This window comes from Erithacus rubecula (genome assembly GCF_903797595.1).
Source record: "Erithacus rubecula genome assembly, contig: SUPER_33_unloc_1, whole genome shotgun sequence".
Lineage (NCBI taxonomy): Eukaryota > Metazoa > Chordata > Aves > Passeriformes > Muscicapidae > Erithacus > Erithacus rubecula.
In genome coordinates this window covers 1,002,522-1,019,927 of record NW_027636168.1, presented here as the reverse complement: position 1 = coordinate 1,019,927, position 17,406 = coordinate 1,002,522, and the positions used below count along the sequence as shown (strand labels likewise).

At 63.3% G+C, this 17,406-nt stretch overlaps 4 protein-coding genes across 6 annotated transcripts in view; 3 read left to right on the top strand and 1 right to left on the bottom strand.

Annotated features, from left to right (window-relative positions):
* Positions 1-737: 737 nt before the first annotated feature.
* Positions 738-2,564, top strand: CDC42SE1 (CDC42 small effector 1). Its single transcript, XM_079329682.1, has 4 exons — positions 738-881; positions 955-1,065; positions 1,881-1,955; positions 2,047-2,564. Exons 1-3 carry the CDS (start codon positions 828-830, stop codon positions 1,950-1,952), a joined length of 237 nt encoding a protein of 78 aa, XP_079185808.1. The 5' UTR covers positions 738-827; the 3' UTR covers positions 1,953-1,955; positions 2,047-2,564.
* Positions 2,565-3,179: 615 nt separating this feature from the next.
* On the bottom strand, positions 3,180-6,020 carry PRUNE1 (prune exopolyphosphatase 1; the record flags this gene model as incomplete). The annotated part of the gene is given in 10 exon segments (XM_079329713.1): positions 3,180-3,829; positions 3,906-4,064; positions 4,154-4,248; positions 4,316-4,474; positions 4,542-4,726; positions 4,814-4,815; positions 4,817-4,927; positions 4,929-5,016; positions 5,087-5,215; positions 5,983-6,020. Coding segments are annotated over 10 exon segments (1,269 nt in total). The 3' UTR covers positions 3,180-3,526.
* A 2,112-nt stretch (positions 6,021-8,132) lies between these two features.
* Positions 8,133-17,406, top strand: part of MINDY1 (MINDY lysine 48 deubiquitinase 1) — a gene marked incomplete at its 5' end in the record, with an annotated part of 83,908 nt that continues 74,634 nt past the window's right edge. The window contains 13 exon segments of the mRNA XM_079329712.1: positions 8,133-8,247; positions 9,101-9,275; positions 9,371-9,423; positions 9,542-9,570; positions 9,572-9,607; positions 9,708-9,770; positions 9,772-9,833; positions 9,835-9,862; positions 10,115-10,220; positions 10,446-10,588; positions 10,666-10,848; positions 10,948-11,106; positions 11,361-11,453. Of these exon segments, the coding sequence (XP_079185838.1) occupies positions 8,133-8,247; positions 9,101-9,275; positions 9,371-9,423; positions 9,542-9,570; positions 9,572-9,607; positions 9,708-9,770; positions 9,772-9,833; positions 9,835-9,862; positions 10,115-10,220; positions 10,446-10,588; positions 10,666-10,848; positions 10,948-11,106; positions 11,361-11,429 (1,221 nt within the window). The 3' untranslated portion in view covers positions 11,430-11,453.
* On the top strand, positions 12,215-16,296 carry CERS2 (ceramide synthase 2). 3 transcript variants are annotated; one of them, XM_079329669.1, is made up of 11 exons: positions 12,215-12,386; positions 13,604-13,777; positions 14,160-14,277; positions 14,370-14,488; positions 14,655-14,712; positions 14,794-14,844; positions 15,010-15,102; positions 15,288-15,416; positions 15,492-15,598; positions 15,682-15,835; positions 16,028-16,296. In XM_079329669.1, exons 2-11 carry the CDS (start codon positions 13,605-13,607, stop codon positions 16,154-16,156), a joined length of 1,131 nt encoding a protein of 376 aa, XP_079185795.1. In that variant the 5' UTR covers positions 12,215-12,386; position 13,604; the 3' UTR covers positions 16,157-16,296. The 3 variants fall into 3 exon arrangements, with proteins under 3 accessions (XP_079185795.1, XP_079185797.1, XP_079185796.1); XM_079329671.1 differs by having other exon boundaries at positions 12,232-12,343; XM_079329670.1 differs by lacking the exon at positions 12,215-12,386 and adding an exon at positions 13,399-13,501.

Genomic DNA, 17,406 nt, shown 5'->3' with positions numbered 1-17,406 from the left:
TGTGGGTCATTCGTGGGGTCAGATCGGTGGGGCTCGGACCCCCGTTCCGGGGCTGCCCCGTGCCCGCACCGTTCTCTCCAGCAGCAGGAAGCGCTGGCTGCACTTTGGCCCGTCCGGTCTCACCGGCGCGGGGCAGAGGAAGGAACTTTTCCTGTTGGCCGCCGCGGTGGGTCCGGCACCCACGGGCCGCGGCCGGGCAGGGCTGTGCTCAGCCCACGGGCTGGTGGGCGGGCGAGTTCCCTGCGTGCTTTTGAGCAAGGGAATCGTCTCTCCTTGGCGTGGGGGAAACCCCCATTTTGGGGGTGAACCCCCCCTTTCCACACCCCCTTTGCCTACCCCAGGCGGCAGCGGGGAGTTTGGGATAACACCCCACCGGCCCCTGTTTATTTCTCCCCCGTCCTCTCTTCAGAAGCTGCAGCGGAAGAGCTCAACCTCCGGCCCCTTTTCGGAAGGGCCGGGATATTTTTAGCTGCCTGGCTCAGGGAGTTGGGATTTGCCCTGGCTGCCTCCATCCCCCCATCCTGCCGCAGCATCCTTCAGCCGTGTCCTGCCCTGGGGACAGCCCTGGGGGTCTCTGGTGCCCAGGGTCCCTCTGCCTGCTCCTTGCAATGACAGGTGTCCCCTTGGCTGCTCTGTGTGACCCCACGGGTCTCTGGCTTTTGCTGTGTGACGGGAAGCGGCTTCAGCACTAATTTGGGGCAGTCAGGCCTGAAAGCATCCCCCTCCTTTCCCCAGCTGCCCCTGCCCACGCTGTGCCGCCCCGGCCAGGTTTCCCCATGGAGTGACCCCGGCAGGACGGGGGGACGCCGGCTGCCAGCGCCGCCAGCATGAGCGACTTCTGGCACAAGCTGGGCTGCTGCGTGGTGGAGAAGCCCCAGCCCGTGAGTACCTCCCACCCAGGGCTGTTTGGGGGGCGTGGGGTCGCGGGCACTGATGGCCTTCATCCCCTGGCAGAAGAAGAGGAGGAGGCGGATCGACCGCTCCATGATCGGGGAGCCCATGAACTTCGTGCACCTGACACACATCGGCTCCGGGGACATGGCTGCGGGAGAGGGGCTGCCCATGGTACCGCACCCTGGGGGGCTGGGGGCTCGGGCAGGGGGCTGGGGGGGCTGGGGCGGGGGGCAGGTGGTGTTTTTGGGGTGGTGGGTGTTGGTTTTTGGAGTGGTAGAGGCTCAGGGTTGGGTGGTGGTGTTTTGGGCTGGTGGGTGGTATTTGGGGTGCTGGGTCTCATGGTTGGGTACTGGGTATTGTTTTGGGGTACTGGGTGCTATTTTGGGGTGCTGGGTGTTGTTCTGGGGTATTGGGTGTTATTTTGGGGTACTGGGTGTTGTTCTGGGGTGCTGGGTGTTATTTTAAGGTATGGGTGCTATTTTGGGGTGCTGGGTGTTATTTTGGGGTACTGGGTGTTATTTTGGAATGCTGGGTGTTGTTCTGGGGTGCTGGGTGCTATTCTGGGGTGCTGGGTGTTGTTTTGGGGTGCTGGGTGCTATTTTGGAATGCTGGGTGTTGTTCTGGGGTGCTGGGTGCTATTCTGGGGTGCTGGGTGTTGTTTTGGGGTGCTGGGTGCTATTTTGGGGTGCTGGGTGTTGTTCTGGGGTGCTGGGTGTTTTTCTGGGGTGCTGGGTGCTATTCTGGGCTGCTGGGTGCTATTTTGGGCTGCTGGGTGCTATTTTGGGCTGCTGGGTGCTATTTTGGGGTGCTGGGTGTTGTTCTGGGGTGCTGGGTGTTTTTCTGGGGTGCTGGGTGCTATTTTGGGGTGCTGGGTGTTGTTTTGGGGTGCTGGGTGCTATTCTGGGGTGCTGGGTGCTGTTTTGGGGTGCTGGGTGTCCCGGCTGGCCCAGGGGGTGGCCCGGGGGGGTGACAGCTCCTCTCTGCAGACCGGTGCTGTCCAGGAGATGAGGTCCAAGGGCGGCCGGGAGCGACAGTGGAGCAACCCCCGTGTGTTGTAGCGTGTGAGTGCAAACCCTGGCACCCCCAGGGAGCCTCCAGCTCTGAGCTGCACCCTCTGGGCGCTGCCTTCACCCACCCTCTGGGATTTGGCAGATTCCTGGCCTTCTCAGCCCAAACTTGAACTGCCTGATGCCCCTGCTGGAGGAGAAGCCGACCTGGAGTGCTTGAGCCCGGTGTTTATGCAGCACCATCCTCACCCAGCTCCCGATGACTTGGGGTCCTTGTCCCTCTGGAATGTCCTTCCTTCCCGGAGCCACTGGCTGGTGGCATGGGGACAGCAGCCCCCAGCTCCTGCCCTGCCTGGAAAGGACACAGCCACCCCCTGAGACGTGCCAGGAGCTGCCAGGCGCAGCCCACGTGTGCCAAATCCTCCCCCATTCCCCCTTTTCCCGCTCCCCTGTCCCCCACGGGCTGCGTGGTGCTGCCTCAGTTTCCCCAGGCAGTCAGCCACGGTGCAGAGGCAGATTTGGTGCCTCCCAGAACATCACAGAGGGGCAAAACCAGGATTAAGGCCTGATATTCTGGTGCCAAGCCAGAATTAAACCCAAGATGTTCTGGTGTGAAACCAGGACTGGATGTCAAAGCGGGACTAACCCCCAATTCCTTGGTGCCTGGGTGCCACCGAGCCCACAGTGCCTCCAGCCAGCTTCCCACCCTCTGTTTTTAGGGTATCTTCCTGTTTTTAAGCTCCAAAACCCACCTGAGCAGCCTCGGTGGCCTGGGGCAGGACGGTGGGGGGGTCCCCTCCCCTCCCTGCCCCCAGGTCTGACCCCACAAGGGCTCCGGAATTCAGGCGCGGGTGTACATAGTTTAATTAGCGCCAGGATTAAATATTAATTAGCACATGCTGGGTGACAGAGCCTCTCCCCTCCCCTGTGCGAGCCCGGCTTTTCCAGCCCCGTCTCGTGGTTTTTTTGGGAAAAACATTCCACCCTTGTGCTGGCCCGAGGGGTGGGTGCACAGGCTGCCCCAGGCTCCTCGCTCCCTGCTCTGCTCCTGGAGCAGCCAAATCCCCCGGGAAAAGCTGAGCCCACTGATGTTCACAGCAGGCCACGACTCTCCACGGCACAGCCAGTTTCCTCCCGGACTCGGGAGTGTGGCTGCACTGACACCCCCTCCTTGGACACCCCAAAATGTTCCTCTCACCCACTGTAAAGGGGATTGCACCCCCGCCTCGAGTGGGGCAGCACCAGACCCATCCCAGAATAAAAGCCAACAGCTAAAACTGGAAGAAAAGGGAAATTTAATCCTTGGAAAACAACAGTGACAATCGTGGACGGCTGCATGTGCAGACCCACCTTCTGGGGCCCCCCACTGCCCCCCAAGGAAGGAAGATCATCACAACTCATTAACTCCCCCACCCCAACGCCTTCATTAAGGGGGAATCCCCTAAAACCCACCTGGTGACCCCTGGGCCAGAGGGAGCCACTGGGGGGGACAAACCACCGTGAGAACCAGGAGCTGAGCTCTAACAAAGGTGGCTGCAGCCCCCCGAGGCCCAGGCACCCCCCTGGGGCCCGCTCAGGCACCCCAAGCCCCCTGCAGAGCTCAGCAGGCCGGGGGGCAGCGGCTGCTATTTGGGGGAGGCGGGGGGCTGCCCCCCGGCCATGCGGCTGACGCGCTCCAGCACCTCCTGGGGACACAGCGGGGGCACGGGCTGCGCCAGGGGACACTCGTCCACCAGGCTGTTCATGGGGGTGGGCGGGGGTGCCGCCTCCTCCTCGGGGCCCCCCAGCGCCGCCCGCAGGATGGGCAGCACCTTCTTGCGAGTGGCCGTGGCGTTGCCCTGGGCGTAGGCGGCCAGGCCGGGCCCGCGGCTGGGCAGCGGCCGCAGCAGCAGCGCCGGCGCCGTGGCCTCCTCCAGCGCCCGGCACAGCTGCGGGGCGAGAGCGGGGTGAGACCTGCCCGGCACCGGGGACCCCGCCACCCCGGAGACCCCCGGCCCGCCTCACCGTGCTGCGGAGGGGCTCCTGCTGGCTGTAAACCGCCAGCTTGCGCGTGGGCTCGTGGCGCTCGTTGAAGGACACGGTCATGGCCACCAGCCCCGCGTAGCCACGGTCCTGGCAGAAAGACTCCAGGTCCTGCAGCAAGCCAGGCCGGAGCAGGAAGGTCTGGGCAGAGGGGAGAGGCCTCGGCGTCACCGTGATGTCCCCAGCGTGCCGCTCCCTGCCTCAGTTTCCCCCGCGCCCCCGAGTCTCACTTCCAGATCCTCGAAGACGCCGCTGATGCCAACGAGCACCTCGTCGTTGGAGATGACTTTGAGGTCCTTCCGCAGCATCTGCTCCGTGCTCAGCCCTGCCAGGCGGCCGGGGTGAGGCTCAGGGCACCGAGGGGGACACACCCGGGTGCCACCCACACCCACCTGTGACATCAAACTTGGCCGCCTGCAGGGCTCCGAACACGGCGTCGCGGGCCGGCAGGTCGGGGAACCGCTCCTCCAGCAGGACCACGCAGGCCTCGTCCCTGGGGGTCACCTTGCCCGCGGCCGGGCTCAGGTTGATGCAGTCCAGCAGGATGGTGCCTGCGGGACCGCGGTGTCACCGCGCTGTCACTGCCGTCACCGCGCCGTCACCGCGCCCCGCGCTCACCGTGCAGCAGCGCCGCCGTGGTTCTGTCCAGCACGCCCGGCGGGCCCTGCAGGATCCGCTCGGCCACCAGCGTGGCGCAGGAGCCCACCGGCTCCACCGTCACCCGGCACGGCGCGGCGCGGCGCCGCTCCAGCGGCCGGTGGTCCAGCACCTCCACCACGGCCTCGTCCAGGGCAGCGTCGGCGCTGCGGGCACCGGGAAGGGTCAGTGCTGCCAAGCCCCCAAAACAGCCGGAGCGGATCCGTTTGGCCCACCCGCGGCGCGGCGCTCACCCGCGGCAGCAGGTGGTGATCCACCAGCGTCAGCGAGAGCAGCCCGGCGCGGTGCAGCGCCCGCAGGTCGATCTCGTCGCGGCACACCAGGCTGGCGGCCGGGATGCCGCGCTCCCCGCAGCAGGAACGTGGTCTCGGTGCGCAGCGCCAGCTCGGCGCGGGGGATGTTCAGCACCGGCACCACGGCGGCTCTGGGGGGAGCTCTGTGGCGTGGCGGTGACACCGGGTGAGGCCAACCCCCGGTCGCAGCCGGGCCCCGGGGCAGCGCCGAGCCTCACCTGCGCCAGGAAATAGGCCAGGGCCAGCGCCGAGACGGTGGAGTCCAGGTCACAGGCCTCGTTGCCCATCACCACGTGGATCTCCTGCTGCTGCTGGATGTGATCCTGCGGGGGCAGGAGGCGTCAGGCACAGCGCCCCATCCCCCAGGAGCCCCAAACTGCCCCCCCTGCCGTGGCCCTGGAGCCACTCGTCACCCGTGTCACCCGCGGATCCCACCCTCCCGACCAGCTCCTGCCACCCCTGGGATCCACACCAGGCTCTAAAACCTCAAACTGAACCTAAACCTAAAACCAGAAGCTGGTTTGGGGTGCGTGTGTGAAGTGAGGTGTGCCAGGAAAACTCACATCAGCCACCAGCCCCGTGGGGACAGGGACCCTCCCAGGGAGCACGGAGAGCTTTAACCCTGTTCTACAAATGCTGAGTTTGGGCTGGTTTTCACCCAAAACGTGACATTCACCCTCTTTTCTCGCCTGCAGCAGCAGGGAAAACATGTCACTCTCCCTGCCACACCCCATCCCCAGGCCCTGGTTTTTGGGACAATTCTCTGCTGCCATAACCCAGATTCGCTGATTTTTGGTAGAAGCTGAGGAAAAACAACTCGGGAGCAGCTGCAGCCCAAAGCCCTCGGCGGGTCTGGGGGAGCAGCAGGGGGGGCTGGGAAGCATTTTGGGGTGTCCCTGGTGTGGCTGTGCCACCTGGGACGGGGCACAGGACACTTGGGGCACCCAGACCCCCGTTCCTGTGACCCCCAGCCCCGTGGGCACCCCCCTTTCCTGGGCACCCCCGCCCCCCAATTCCCGCAGTTCAGGGTCCCGGAGCCCCCCAGCCCCGGAGCCCCCCGCACCCCAATTCCCGCAGTTCAGTGTCCCGGAGCCCCCCAGCCCCGGTACCTTGCAGTTCCCCGGTTCCCCGCCACGAAACGCTCCATAACGGCGCCGATCCACGGCCCGTACGCCCGGTACAGCCCGGTACGGCCGGTACAGCCCGGCACGGGCAGGCAGCAGCTCAGTGCCCCCCGGTATAACCCATTGCACCCCAGTATAACCCGGTATCAGCCCGGAATAACCCCGGTACAGCTCGGCACCACCCCAGAATACCCCAGTGTCAGCCCAGATATCCAGTAGAGGATAATATCCCAGTATCACCCCGGAATATCCCAGTATCACCCCGGAATATCCCAGTATCACCCCGGAATATCCCAGTATCACCCCAGAATATCCCAGCACACCCCAGAATATCCCAGTATCACCCCAGAATATCCCAGTACAGAGGAGAATATCCCAGTATCACCCCAGAATATCCCAGTATCACACCGGATATCCCGTACCCACCCAGAATATCCCAGTATCACCACCGGAATATCCCAGTATCAGTCTCAGAATTCCGCAGTAGTCACCCCGGAATATCCCAGTATCACCCCGGAATATCCCAGTACAGAGGAGAATATCCCAGTATCACCCCGGAATATCCCAGTATCACCCCAGAATATCCCAGTATCACCCCGGAATATCCCAGTATCACCCCGGAATATCCCAGTATCACCCCAGTTCGTCCCAGTCCGTCCCAGTCCGCCCGCGCCCCGCCCCCCGCGCCGCAGGGGCCGCTGGGGAGGGGGAGGGGCCGTTCCCGCATGCCCCGCGCTTGGGGGGGCTCGGGGGGGCCCCAAATCCCCTCATCGCACCCCAAAACCCTCCCGCCACCCCCGACACCCCCCGTGACCCCAGACCCCCCCCCCAGCCCCGCCGCAATCCCCAAACTCCGCTGGCCGCCCCCAAAAACCCGGCACCCCAAACTCCCGCCCCCCCCCCCCCAAAAAAACCACCCCCAACCGCAGGGGCGACCCCCCCAACTCCACCGCACCCCAAAATTACACCTCGAATCCTCCTCTTCCTCCTCCTCCTCCTCCTCCCCCCGCCCTAAATCCGCCTTCCCACGGAAAGCCGGAGCGTGAAAACAGGCCCGTGCGGGGCTGGGCAAAAACAGGGAAAAAAGAAGAAAAAAGGGGAAAAAAAGGCCAGAGGAAGAACAAAAAAAAAAGGGCAGATCAAAAAGGAAAAAAAAAAAAAATTAAGAAAGGGAAAAGGAAGAGGAGCGGAGCGAAAGAGGAGCGCGAAGGAATTTAAAAATAAAAGGATTAAAGAGGAAAACAGAAGGGGAACGGAGGGAAAAGCGGGAGAAAGAAAAAGGAAAAAAGAGGAAAAGAAACGGAAGAAGAAACAGAAGGAAGGAGAAGGGAATAAAGGAGGAAAGAAGAAGGAAAAAAACAGTAAAAAAGGTAAAGGGAGGTTAAAGGGTTAAAAAAAGATGGAGTAAAGTGGAAAAAAGGGGGAAAACGAGGAAAAAAAGAAGGGAAAGGAAGGGACAGGTAATAAGGAAAGGAAAGGGAGGAAAAAAGAAGGAAAAGCGAGGAAAAGGAGCAGAAACGAGGAATAGAGAAGGAAAAGGAGGAAAAACAAGGATTAGGGGAGTGAAACGAAGGAAAAGCAGGAGGAGGTGGGATCCGAGCGGGTCGGGGCCCCCCCGGGACCCCCGGTCCGGCCGGTCCGTCCGGCCCCGCCGGGCTCGGGGCGGGGCTGCGAGTGGGAATTCAAATCCATCCAGCATTCCCTTGCTCCTGTTGAACTGCACTGCCTTCTATTTATTTTATTTTATTTTATTTTATTTTATTTTATTTTATTTTATTTATTTTATTTTATTTAATTTTTACTTTATTCTAATTTTATTTTATTCTATTTATTTTATTTTATAATAATTTTATTTACTTTATTTTATTTTATTTTATTTTATTTTATTTTATTTTATTCTATTTTATTCTATTTATTCTATTTATTCTATTTTATTTTTATTTCATATTTTATTTTTAAAGTTTCATTTCATTCTGATTTATTTTAATTTATTTTACCTCTCCAGTTAGCCAAATTGGACTAAAATCTACACATACATATACATATATATTTTAATTTTTTTTTTTTTTAATTTTTTTCCCTCCAATCGCCCAATTCTCCCTCCGCAGGCTGCCTTGGGATGCGGCTGCTCCCGGATGGACCCGCAGCGATTCCCGGAGCCTGAGCGGAGGCGGAGCGGCGCGGCCCCGGGGGAGGGTCCCATGGAGCAGGAGGGGACCCCGGGGGAAGGCGCGGGGGACGGGGCTCCCGGTGCGGGGGACAGAATTCCTGGTGTTGGGGACAGAATTCCTGGTGTTGGAGACAGAATTCCCGGTGCGGGGGACACAATCCCTGATATTGGGGACACGATCCCTGATATTGGGGACACAGTCTCCAGTGTTGGGGACACGATCTCCAGCGTTGGGGACACAATCTCCAGCACTGGGGACACGATCCCTGATATTGGGGACACAATCCCCAGTGTTGGAGAAACAATCCCCAGTGTTGGGGACACAATCCCCAATTCGTGGGACACAATCCCAGGGTTGGGGACAACAATAATCCAGAGTTGTGGACCACAGTCCCTGAGATTGGGGACACAATCCCCGATTGTTGGAACACAATCCCTGATATTAGGGACACAGTCCAGTGTATGGGGACACAATCCCCGATATTGGGAACACAATCCCAATACTGGGGACACAATCCCCAGTGTTGGGGACACAGTCCCTGATATGTAGGGACACAATCCCCAGTGTTGGGGACACCAGTCCCGGATATTGGACACAATCTCCAGTATGGGGACACAATCTCCAGCACTGGGGACACCAATCCCAGTGTTGGGGACACAATCCCTGATATTGGGGACACAATCCCCAGTGCCGGGTACACAATCTCAGTGTTGGGACACAGTCCCCGATATTGGGGACACAGTCCCCGATATTGGAACACAATCCCTGATATTAGGACACAATTCCCAGTGTTGGGGACACAATCCCCGATATTGGGGACACAGTCCCCGGCGTGAGCCCCGCCCCAGCCCGGGAAAGTTCCAGGGTCAGACCCGGGCAGTGGGAGGGGCTGTCCGGCCCCCAGGGACCCCCGGAAGGTTCCCCCCGAGCAGCCTCGGGAGCAGCAGTCCCCCCCGGGCCCCCCCCCCGGGCGCAGCCCCCCGCCCGGGACCAGGATTTTTACTGTGTCAAGTGGATCAGCTGGAAGGGGGAGCGCACGCCCGTGGTGACCCAGAGCCAGAACGGGCCCTGCCCGCTGCTGGCCATCATCAACACCCTCCTCCTGCAGTGGAAAGGCAAGCCTGGGGGCTGGGGAGGGGCTGGGGGGTCGCGGGGGGGGCTGGGGGCTTTCCCCACACCCCTGCTCTGCTCGGCAGGTGAAGCTGCCCCCCGCAGAAGGAGGTGATCACTGCCGAGGAGCTGATGGCACATTTGGGTGAGTGGGGACCCCCCAACTCCCTGCTCTGGCCCCAGAGTGGGGAGGGGGGGCTGCACTGGGACCCCCACGCTCCCGCCCCAGTGCTGGGAGTGGGGTGACCCCGCCTGCCCTGCAGGGAATTGCATCCTGGCCACCCAGCCCCAGGACCACCTCGGAGGGGCTGCAGCTCAATTTCCAGCAGGTGAGGGGCGAGCCCACAGCACCCAGCCCACTGCTGGGGGCACGGCAGGATTTGGGGTGGCCCCTCCAGGAGTGACCCCGGGTTTTCCTCTGCCTGCCAGAACATCAGTGACACCATGACCGTCCTGCCCAAGCTCTCCACGGGGCTGGATGTCAACGTCAGGTTTCACGGGGGTCTCAGATTTCGAGTACACCCCCGAGTGCATCGTCTTCGACCTGCTCAACATCCTCTCTACACGGCTGGCTGGTGGACCCCAGGTGAGCCCCCACCTGCCAGGTGGCTCCTGTGGGCCGGGAAGTGATCCCAACTGTGCTGTGAGGAGCTGGGCCCATCCTGGCCAAGGTGGCCGAGCTGAGGATGGATGTCCCAGCCCTGGGAGCGCTCCAGGCCAGGTCAGCTGGGCTCAGAGCAGCCTGGTCCCGCAGGAGGAGTCCCTGCTGTGCTTTGAGGGGCTCCAGATGATCCCTGGGTCCCACCAGGAGCTCACCCCCTTTCCCTGCCACCCCACAGAACCCGGAGCAGGTGCAGGCCGTGGGCAAGCTCAGCTACAACCAGCTGGTGGAGAAGATCATCACCTGCAAGCAGGCCAGTGACTCCAGCCTGGTGAGCGAAGGTAACGCCCCTGTCCCTGTCCCATCCCTGGGGCACTGCCAGGCACCCCCAGAGCCCCAGGGGCCCTGTCCCATCCCTGTCCCTATCCCTGTCCCTGTCCCCTCCCTGTCCCTGTCCCCTCCCTGGGGCACCGCCAGGCACCCCCAGAGCCCCAGGGGCCCTGTCCCTGTCCCATCCCTGTCCCTCTCCCATCCCTGTCCCTGTCCCTGTCCCCTGCCTGTGCCAGGGCTGGTGGCAGAGCAGTTCCTGGAGTCCACGGCGTCCCAGCTGACGTTCCACGGGCTGTGCGAGCTGACGGCGCGCGCCCGCGAGGGCGAGCTCGGCGTCTTCTTCCGCAACAACCACTTCAGCACCATGATCAAGCACAAGGTGCGGCCCCCCCAGACCCCGCTGGGACCCCCGGAAACGCCCCCCCCGGGCTGGCTGACCCCGTCCCTTCTCGCCAGGGCCACCTGTACCTGCTGGTGACGGACCAGGGCTTCCTGCAGGAGGAGGGGGTGGTGTGGGAGAGCCTGCACAGCGTGGATGGGGACAGCTGCTTCTGCGACACCGAGTTCCACCTCAGCCACGCCCCGGGCAAGGAGGGGGCCACCCCGGACCCCCGGCTGCAGCAGAGACAGCTGGACCAGGTGGGGGACAAGCGGTGACAGTGGGGGACACGCGGGAGATCCCGCGGGGTGGGGGCTCGCCGTGCTGACCCCCCTCTCTGTGCTGCTGCCCCCTGCCAGGATTACATGGTGGCCCTGTCCCTGCAGCAGGGGCAGGGGCAGGACCCCCCCTCCCTGCTCAGCGACCTGGAGCTGGCACGGCAGCTGCAGCACGAGGAGTATCAGCAGCACCATCCTCATCCTCATCATCCTCATCCTGCTCAGCCGCTCCCAGCGCAGGTAACCCCTCGGGGGGTGTGGGGGGTCTCTGCAGGTATCTCCATACCCCAGCACTGTCCCTGTCCCTGCCCCTGCCCTGTCCCTGTCCCTGCCCTGTCCCTGCCCTGTCCCTGTCCCATTCCCAGTCCCATTCCCAGTCCCTGTCCCATTCCCTGTCCCTGTCCCATTCCCATTCCCTGTCCCTGTCCCATTCCCAGTCCCTGTCCCATTCCCTGTCCCATTCCCAGTCCCATTCCCATTCCCTGTCCCCCCAGGCGGGCGGGCGGCCGGCCGGAGAGCGGCGCCAGCGGCAGCGGCCGGATTTGGACTGCACCCTCCTGTAGCACCTCGTGCCGTGGGGTCCCCACTCCGCGTCCTCCAGGGAGATCCTGGGGGTCCCCGTGCGCTGGAGTGGACACACGGGTGAAACTTCCCAGTGGCCTTAACACAGGGGGAGCCCCTCCTGGGGATCCCACACCTCAGTCCACGCTCTGAGACACAGCTGGATGTGGAGGGGGGGACACGGGCACCCCCCTTTGCAAACTGTGGCCTTAGCCCTTGGCAAGTAAAGGACTTGTCCCCCTGCACACGGATCTGGCAGCTGCTCCACAGACACGCGGGTTCGGGGGAATCGGGGGAATTTGGGAGAATCGGGGGATTTGGGGCCCCCTCCGTGGGGTGCAGTGGCGCGGCGCGGCCGCCAGGGGGCGGCAGCGGCTCCATGGGGTCACAAATGGGGCGCGTTTGGGGGAGCCAGGGGCGCACTTGGGGGTGAATGGGGGGAATAGGGCCTGCAGAAGGGTGTGTAGAGGGACATGGAAGGGATGCACATGGGATGTGTAGGGATGAGCACAGGGCACACACAGAGGTGGGTGTAGGGGGTGTATGTGGGGTGTATGTGGGGTACACAGGGCTGTCTATAGGGGTGTATGTGGGGTGCACAGGGCTGTCTATAGGGGTGTATGTGGGGTGCACAGGGCTGTCTATAGGGGTGTATATGGGGCGCACAGGGCGCACCCAGGGCTGTCTATTGGGGTGCACCGATCCTCTCTCGGCGGTCGATTGCTCACGCCTGGCCCCGCCCCCGGCCCCACCCCTCGGCGGGCGCCGCTCCCTGCGGCGTTGCCGTGACGTCACTCCCGGGTTGCGGTGACGTCACTGCCGCCGCTGCCTGGCGCGGGGCGCGCGCGGGACGGAGGGGGCGAGCGGCGGCTCCGTGAGGGCTCCGGGCGGCGGCTCCGTGAGGGCTCCGGCGGCGGCTCCGTCAGCGCTGCGAGCGGCGGCTCCGGCGGCGGCTGCGGGTGAGTGCGGCGGGGCCCCGAGCGGCGGCTCCCCGCTCCGGGAGGGGCCCGGGATGGTTCCCGCTCGCCGCCCCGCGCCAGGCCCGCGGCCCGGCCTTCCTGCGGGCGTTGGGCGCGCACCGGAGCCACACCGGGGCTCGATGGGCCCGGGGCCGCTCGGGCGGGGCCGCCCGCAGGCGGGGCCCCCCGGGAACCGGAGCGGCCTCGGGCCCGCCGGCTGCGCTGCCCCCGGCCCGGAGCGCCGCCGGTCCCGTTTTTTTTCCGCCCACCGCTTCCAAACGTCGGGGTCGTGTCGGTTTCCAGCGGGACCGCTGCTGAAATCCCCTCCGGGGGAGGGTCCGGCCCGGCGGTGACCCGGTCCCGCCCCGGCTCGGCGTCCCGGTGCCGGGACCCGGCGCTGTGCCGCCGGGGCTGCGGGCGCTGACCGGGGCCTCACCCCGGCCTCCCACGCTGCCCTCCCCGTTACCTGCCCGCGGCGCGGCCCGGGACTCGGCAATTGCGGGCGCCTCCCTTGCCGCCCGCCCGCCCGCCCTTGCGAAACCGGCCGCGGCGGTTCCTGTTCCTCCGCCAGCGCAGCGGAGCCGCCCGGCCCTGCCGCCGGCCCTGCGCCCTGCGGGGGCTGCGCTCCGGCCCCGGGGGCGCAGCGGCCCCGTCCCGCATCCCCGGGATGCGCTGAGCCCGCGGCTGCCCCGCTTCCCCCGGGGCCCGAGCGGAGCCTTTCGGAGGCACAAAGGTGCTCATTGTGCCGCCGGCAAATCCCTAATCCCGCGCTGCTGCCGTGCCTGGCCGCCGAGCGCTGCCGGGGGCTCCGTGCCCCTCCGTTTGCCACCGGGAATTGGGTTTGATCGGCCGCGGGATGCGCACACGGCTCTGGGGGAGGGGAACCAGCCTCGGGGGCTTCTCCCTCCTCCTCCTCTGCGCTGCCGGGAATCCGTCCCGGTGCGCAGTCCGGGGGCGGGAGCTCTTCGCCCGGGCTGCTCCAGGGACCCGAGCTGGCGGTCGGAGGCAGGACTGGGGCCCCTGTTAATGATCACCCTCTGACCTCCGGGCTGCAGGGAGCAAAGTCCCTCGGAGCCGAGCCGAGGGATTTCACCGCGGCCTCGCTGGGAGCCGAGGTGGAAATTGGGGTGCCTGGTGCAGCCGGGGTGTGAGAGAGGCCGGGGTGGGATCATCCGCAGAGGCACCCCCCTCACCGCTCCCCCTTTCCCTGCCCCCAGCATGTTCCAGACCTTGTACAGCTATTTTTGGTGGGAACGGCTCTGGCTCCCGGCAAACCTCACCTGGGCTGACCTGGAGGACCGGGATGGGCGAGTCTATGCCAAAGCCTCTGACCTGTACATCACCCTCCCCTTGGCCTTCCTCTTCCTCGTTGTCCGGCACCTCTTTGAGACGTGAGTACCTTCCTTGGGGGTGGGGGTGGATCCTGAGCCCCCTGGGGGCACCCCGGGGGTCCTGACCCCCTCCCACCAGCCCACGTGCTCCCCCTTCCCCTCACAAACAGGGCGTTCAGGGAGTGATTTGTTGGGCAGACAATGGGAACAGACCCGGCTTTGTTGGGAGGGCAGAGAAGGGGGGGCCGCCCTTCAGCGGAGTGGGGACAGCCCGTGACAGAGGGACCCGGGGGCTCCCCTGGCAAAATCCACCCTGGAGCAGGTGCAGCAGGGTGGGGAGGCCGAGGCACCGAGTGGTTGTGGGTTTCTGGGTGGCTTTGGTGGGGCCACATCATCCAGGTGACAGAAATGGGGGCGTTTATGTCCCCGACTCCTTGCCCAGGTACGTGGCCACCCCCCTGGCCGGGCTCCTGAACGTCAAGGAGAAGGTTCGGTTAAAAGCCACCCCCAATGCGGTGCTGGAGAAGTTTTATGCTGCCACCTCCAAACACCCCAAGCAGGTGAGGGCTGGGGGGCCCCAGAGGTGCGTGGGGGGGGTGATGGTGGCAGAGCCAGGGCCGTGTGACACGCTGGTGTGTCCCGGTGTCCCCAGGCCGATGTGGAGATGCTCTCCAAGAAGAGCGGCTGCACCGTGCGCCAGGTTGAGCGCTGGTTCCGCCGCCGCCGCAACCAGGACCGGCCCAGCCTGCTCAAGAAATTCCGGGAGGCCAGGTGAGCCCCCCTGTGCCTGGTGTCACTGTCCCCCACCCTGGGGGGCTCTGGGAGCCCCAGCCTGGCCGGGGAGGGTGGGAGCCGCGGGGTCCGGGGCCGGTGGGTCCGTCCTCCTCCCTCCTGCTCCCCAGTGCCCGTCTGAGGACCGTCTGCTTCCTTTTTCCAGTTGGAGATTCACCTTTTACCTTATTGCTTTCATTGCTGGCATGGCTGTCATAGTGGATGTGAGTATCTCCCCCCACCCCGTGCTCCCCCAGCCCTCCTGGCCCCTCTGACTCCTCTGTCTCCCCCTCCCCATCCCGCAGAAACCCTGGTTCTACGACCTCCGGGAGGTGTGGAAGGGATACCCCATCCAGGTGAGCGTGGATCCCATCCCAGCTCGGGAAAAGCCGAGGGCTGGGTGTCTCTTGGCACCCCTGGGGCTTTGGGGGTCCCTAGGACCACCTGGATGGTGCCCACAGAAGGGCATCAAGCCCCTCTGGGGACCCAGAGGACCCCCCTCACCTGTGCCTTGCCCCCAGAGCATGCTGCCCTCCCAGTACTGGTACTACATGATCGAGCTCTCCTTCTACTGGTCCCTGCTCTTCAGCATCGCCTCCGACGTCAAGCGCAAGGTGGGGGCTCGGGGGTGGGAGACCCTGGGACACCTTGGCAGGGTTTTCTGGACCCTCGTGGTGGGCAGGAGGGCCCAGCTGGAGGATGTGGGGACACACAGGGGCTGTGGGTGAGGGTTTGCTGTGGGTGGGATCCGGGCTGCTCTCACCCCCCTTTGCTGGGCTCCCCTCTGCTTTGGGCACAGGACTTCAAAGAGCAAATCATCCACCACGTGGCCACCATCATCCTCATCAGCTTCTCCTGGTTCGCCAACTACATCCGAGCGGGGACGCTCATCATGGCCCTGCACGACTCCTCGGATTACCTGCTGGAGGTCAGTGTCACCAGCTGCCACCCTGCCGTCCCCCTGCCAGTGCCCCTCCCCAGCTCACCCCTTCTGCCCCCCCAGTCTGCCAAAATGTTCAACTACGCCGGGTGGAGAAACACCTGCAACAACATCTTCATCGTCTTCGCTGCCGTCTTCATCATCACGCGCCTGGTCATCCTGCCCTTCTGGTGAGGAGCTGAGGCAGGGCCCTGGGAGGCTCCTGGGGCTGGCTGCTGCTTCTGCCCGTGACAGGAGTGCCTTTTCCCGGCAGGATCATGCACTGCACCGTGTTTTACCCGCTGGATCTCTACCCCGCCTTCTTCGGCTACTATTTCTTCAACTTCATGATGGTGGTGCTGCAGTCGCTGCACATCTTCTGGGCCTACCTCATCATCCGCATGGCCCAGAAGTTCATAACTGGAAAGGTGAGAGGGGACCTGGGCCCGTGGGGACCCACTCGGGGCTTTGCAGGGCAAAACCCCAGATCCCGAATCCTGACTGCCCTTGGCCCCCAGATCCCCTCCCTGGGGAGAAACTGCTGCGGTTGCGGTGGGGAAACTGAGGCACGGCAGGAGAACGGGGGGCTGCTGACAGACCCCCCTTTTCCCTCCGCCCAGGTGGTGGAGGACGAGCGGAGTGACCGCGAGGAGACGGACAACTCTGAGGAGGAGGAGGAGGTGGCCAAGAACGGGCCCCTCTCCAACGGCCACCCCGTCCTCAACAACAACCACCGCAAAACCGACTGAGCGCCCCGGACCCGAGAGCTGCCGCCGGCCCGGCCCCTCCCGGGCGCGGCCCCGGGACCGGAGCTGCTGCCGGGCCCGGCCCGTCCCCGGAGCGGGGCCGCAGCTCCGCCTCACGCCCACCGCCGGTGCCCTTCCACCTCACCCGCTGCCTTGACCCGCCGCGGTCCCACCCTCGGGGCGGCTCCTGCCCGCCCGCGGGCCCCGGGTTGGCTCTGGCCGGAGAGCTCGGCCCCGGGCTCTGCCTTATTCCGAATTTCCCAACCATTCCTTCACCGGGGGAGGGGAGAAGCCCCTTCCCCTGACCCGGGTCCGGCTGGAAACGCCGGCTCAAGCCCTGCTCCACCGAACTGGGAGGGAGGAGCAGGGGATTCCCGGGTGTTCCAGTGCCTAAATGATGGGATGACACTATGGAAGTACTTGGGGGAAGGAAGCTGCAGGGCTGAGTCACTCGTGTCTCACAGAGTTTAATCCTCTTATTTCTCTTTGGTAAATGGATTTTGAGTCTCTCCCTCTCTGCGGCCTCTCCCAGCTGTAACAGGACAAATTTCCAACCATTTTTCCATTTTTTTTTTCCTTTTCTTTCTATTTATTTGGAAGACAGAAGGAGCCGGGCTTGGCTCTGTCTCCTGCATCCCCCGGGATGCTGCGAGACCTCCCAGCAAGGAGGGGTGGGGGGAACAGGACCATTAACCAATGTCAGACCAAAACGTGTTTTGTTGTTCTTGTTTTTTTTAAAAAAGAAAAATAAATAAAAGGTTAAATATATTAAAGTTAAAAAACTAATAAACTTGGGTAAAAAAATTACAGGATTTGGGCATATTCTGTGAGTGGCACAGTGGCCCTCGGTGGGGGGGTTATTTGGCATAGATACTTTAGGCAGTGCTAAAAATGGGCAGAGTTGAAGATTTTGATGGTTTTTATACTTTTTTGTCTTCCTGAAAGTTCTGCAAGTCTTCAAGGCCAGGCTGGAGCGTGGGTTTGGGTTCCCTGAGGAGCTGCAGCCCCGCTGGGATGACAAAGCCTCCATTCAGGTGGACGCTCGGGATGCAACTGGAGCTCCAGGAGGCCCCAGAAAGGTTTTATTTTACAAAGGGAAAAAAAAGGTTATTTAGCAGGAAAAATCCCAACAAGCCTCCCTTGTGCAGGGCTGCACTGAGCTGGGCTGGTGTTGGTTCTGGGGGGGTGGGATGGCTGGAATTGGCTCCACCACCCCTTAGACTGGGGTTTTCCACCTCAATAATGTGAGATTT

Coding starts and splice junctions, on each gene's coding strand:
- CDC42SE1 (XM_079329682.1), top strand. CDS start 828: ATGAGCGACTTCTGGCACAAGCTGGGCTGCTGCGTGGTGGAGAAGCCC. Junction 882..954: donor TGGTGGAGAAGCCCCAGCCC/GTGAGTACCTCC, acceptor ATCCCCTGGCAG/AAGAAGAGGAGGAGGCGGAT. Junction 1,066..1,880: donor CGGGAGAGGGGCTGCCCATG/GTACCGCACCCT, acceptor TCCTCTCTGCAG/ACCGGTGCTGTCCAGGAGAT.
- CERS2 (XM_079329669.1), top strand. CDS start 13,605: ATGTTCCAGACCTTGTACAGCTATTTTTGGTGGGAACGGCTCTGGCTC. Junction 14,489..14,654: donor AAGAAATTCCGGGAGGCCAG/GTGAGCCCCCCT, acceptor TCCTTTTTCCAG/TTGGAGATTCACCTTTTACC. Junction 14,845..15,009: donor GGAAGGGATACCCCATCCAG/GTGAGCGTGGAT, acceptor CCTTGCCCCCAG/AGCATGCTGCCCTCCCAGTA.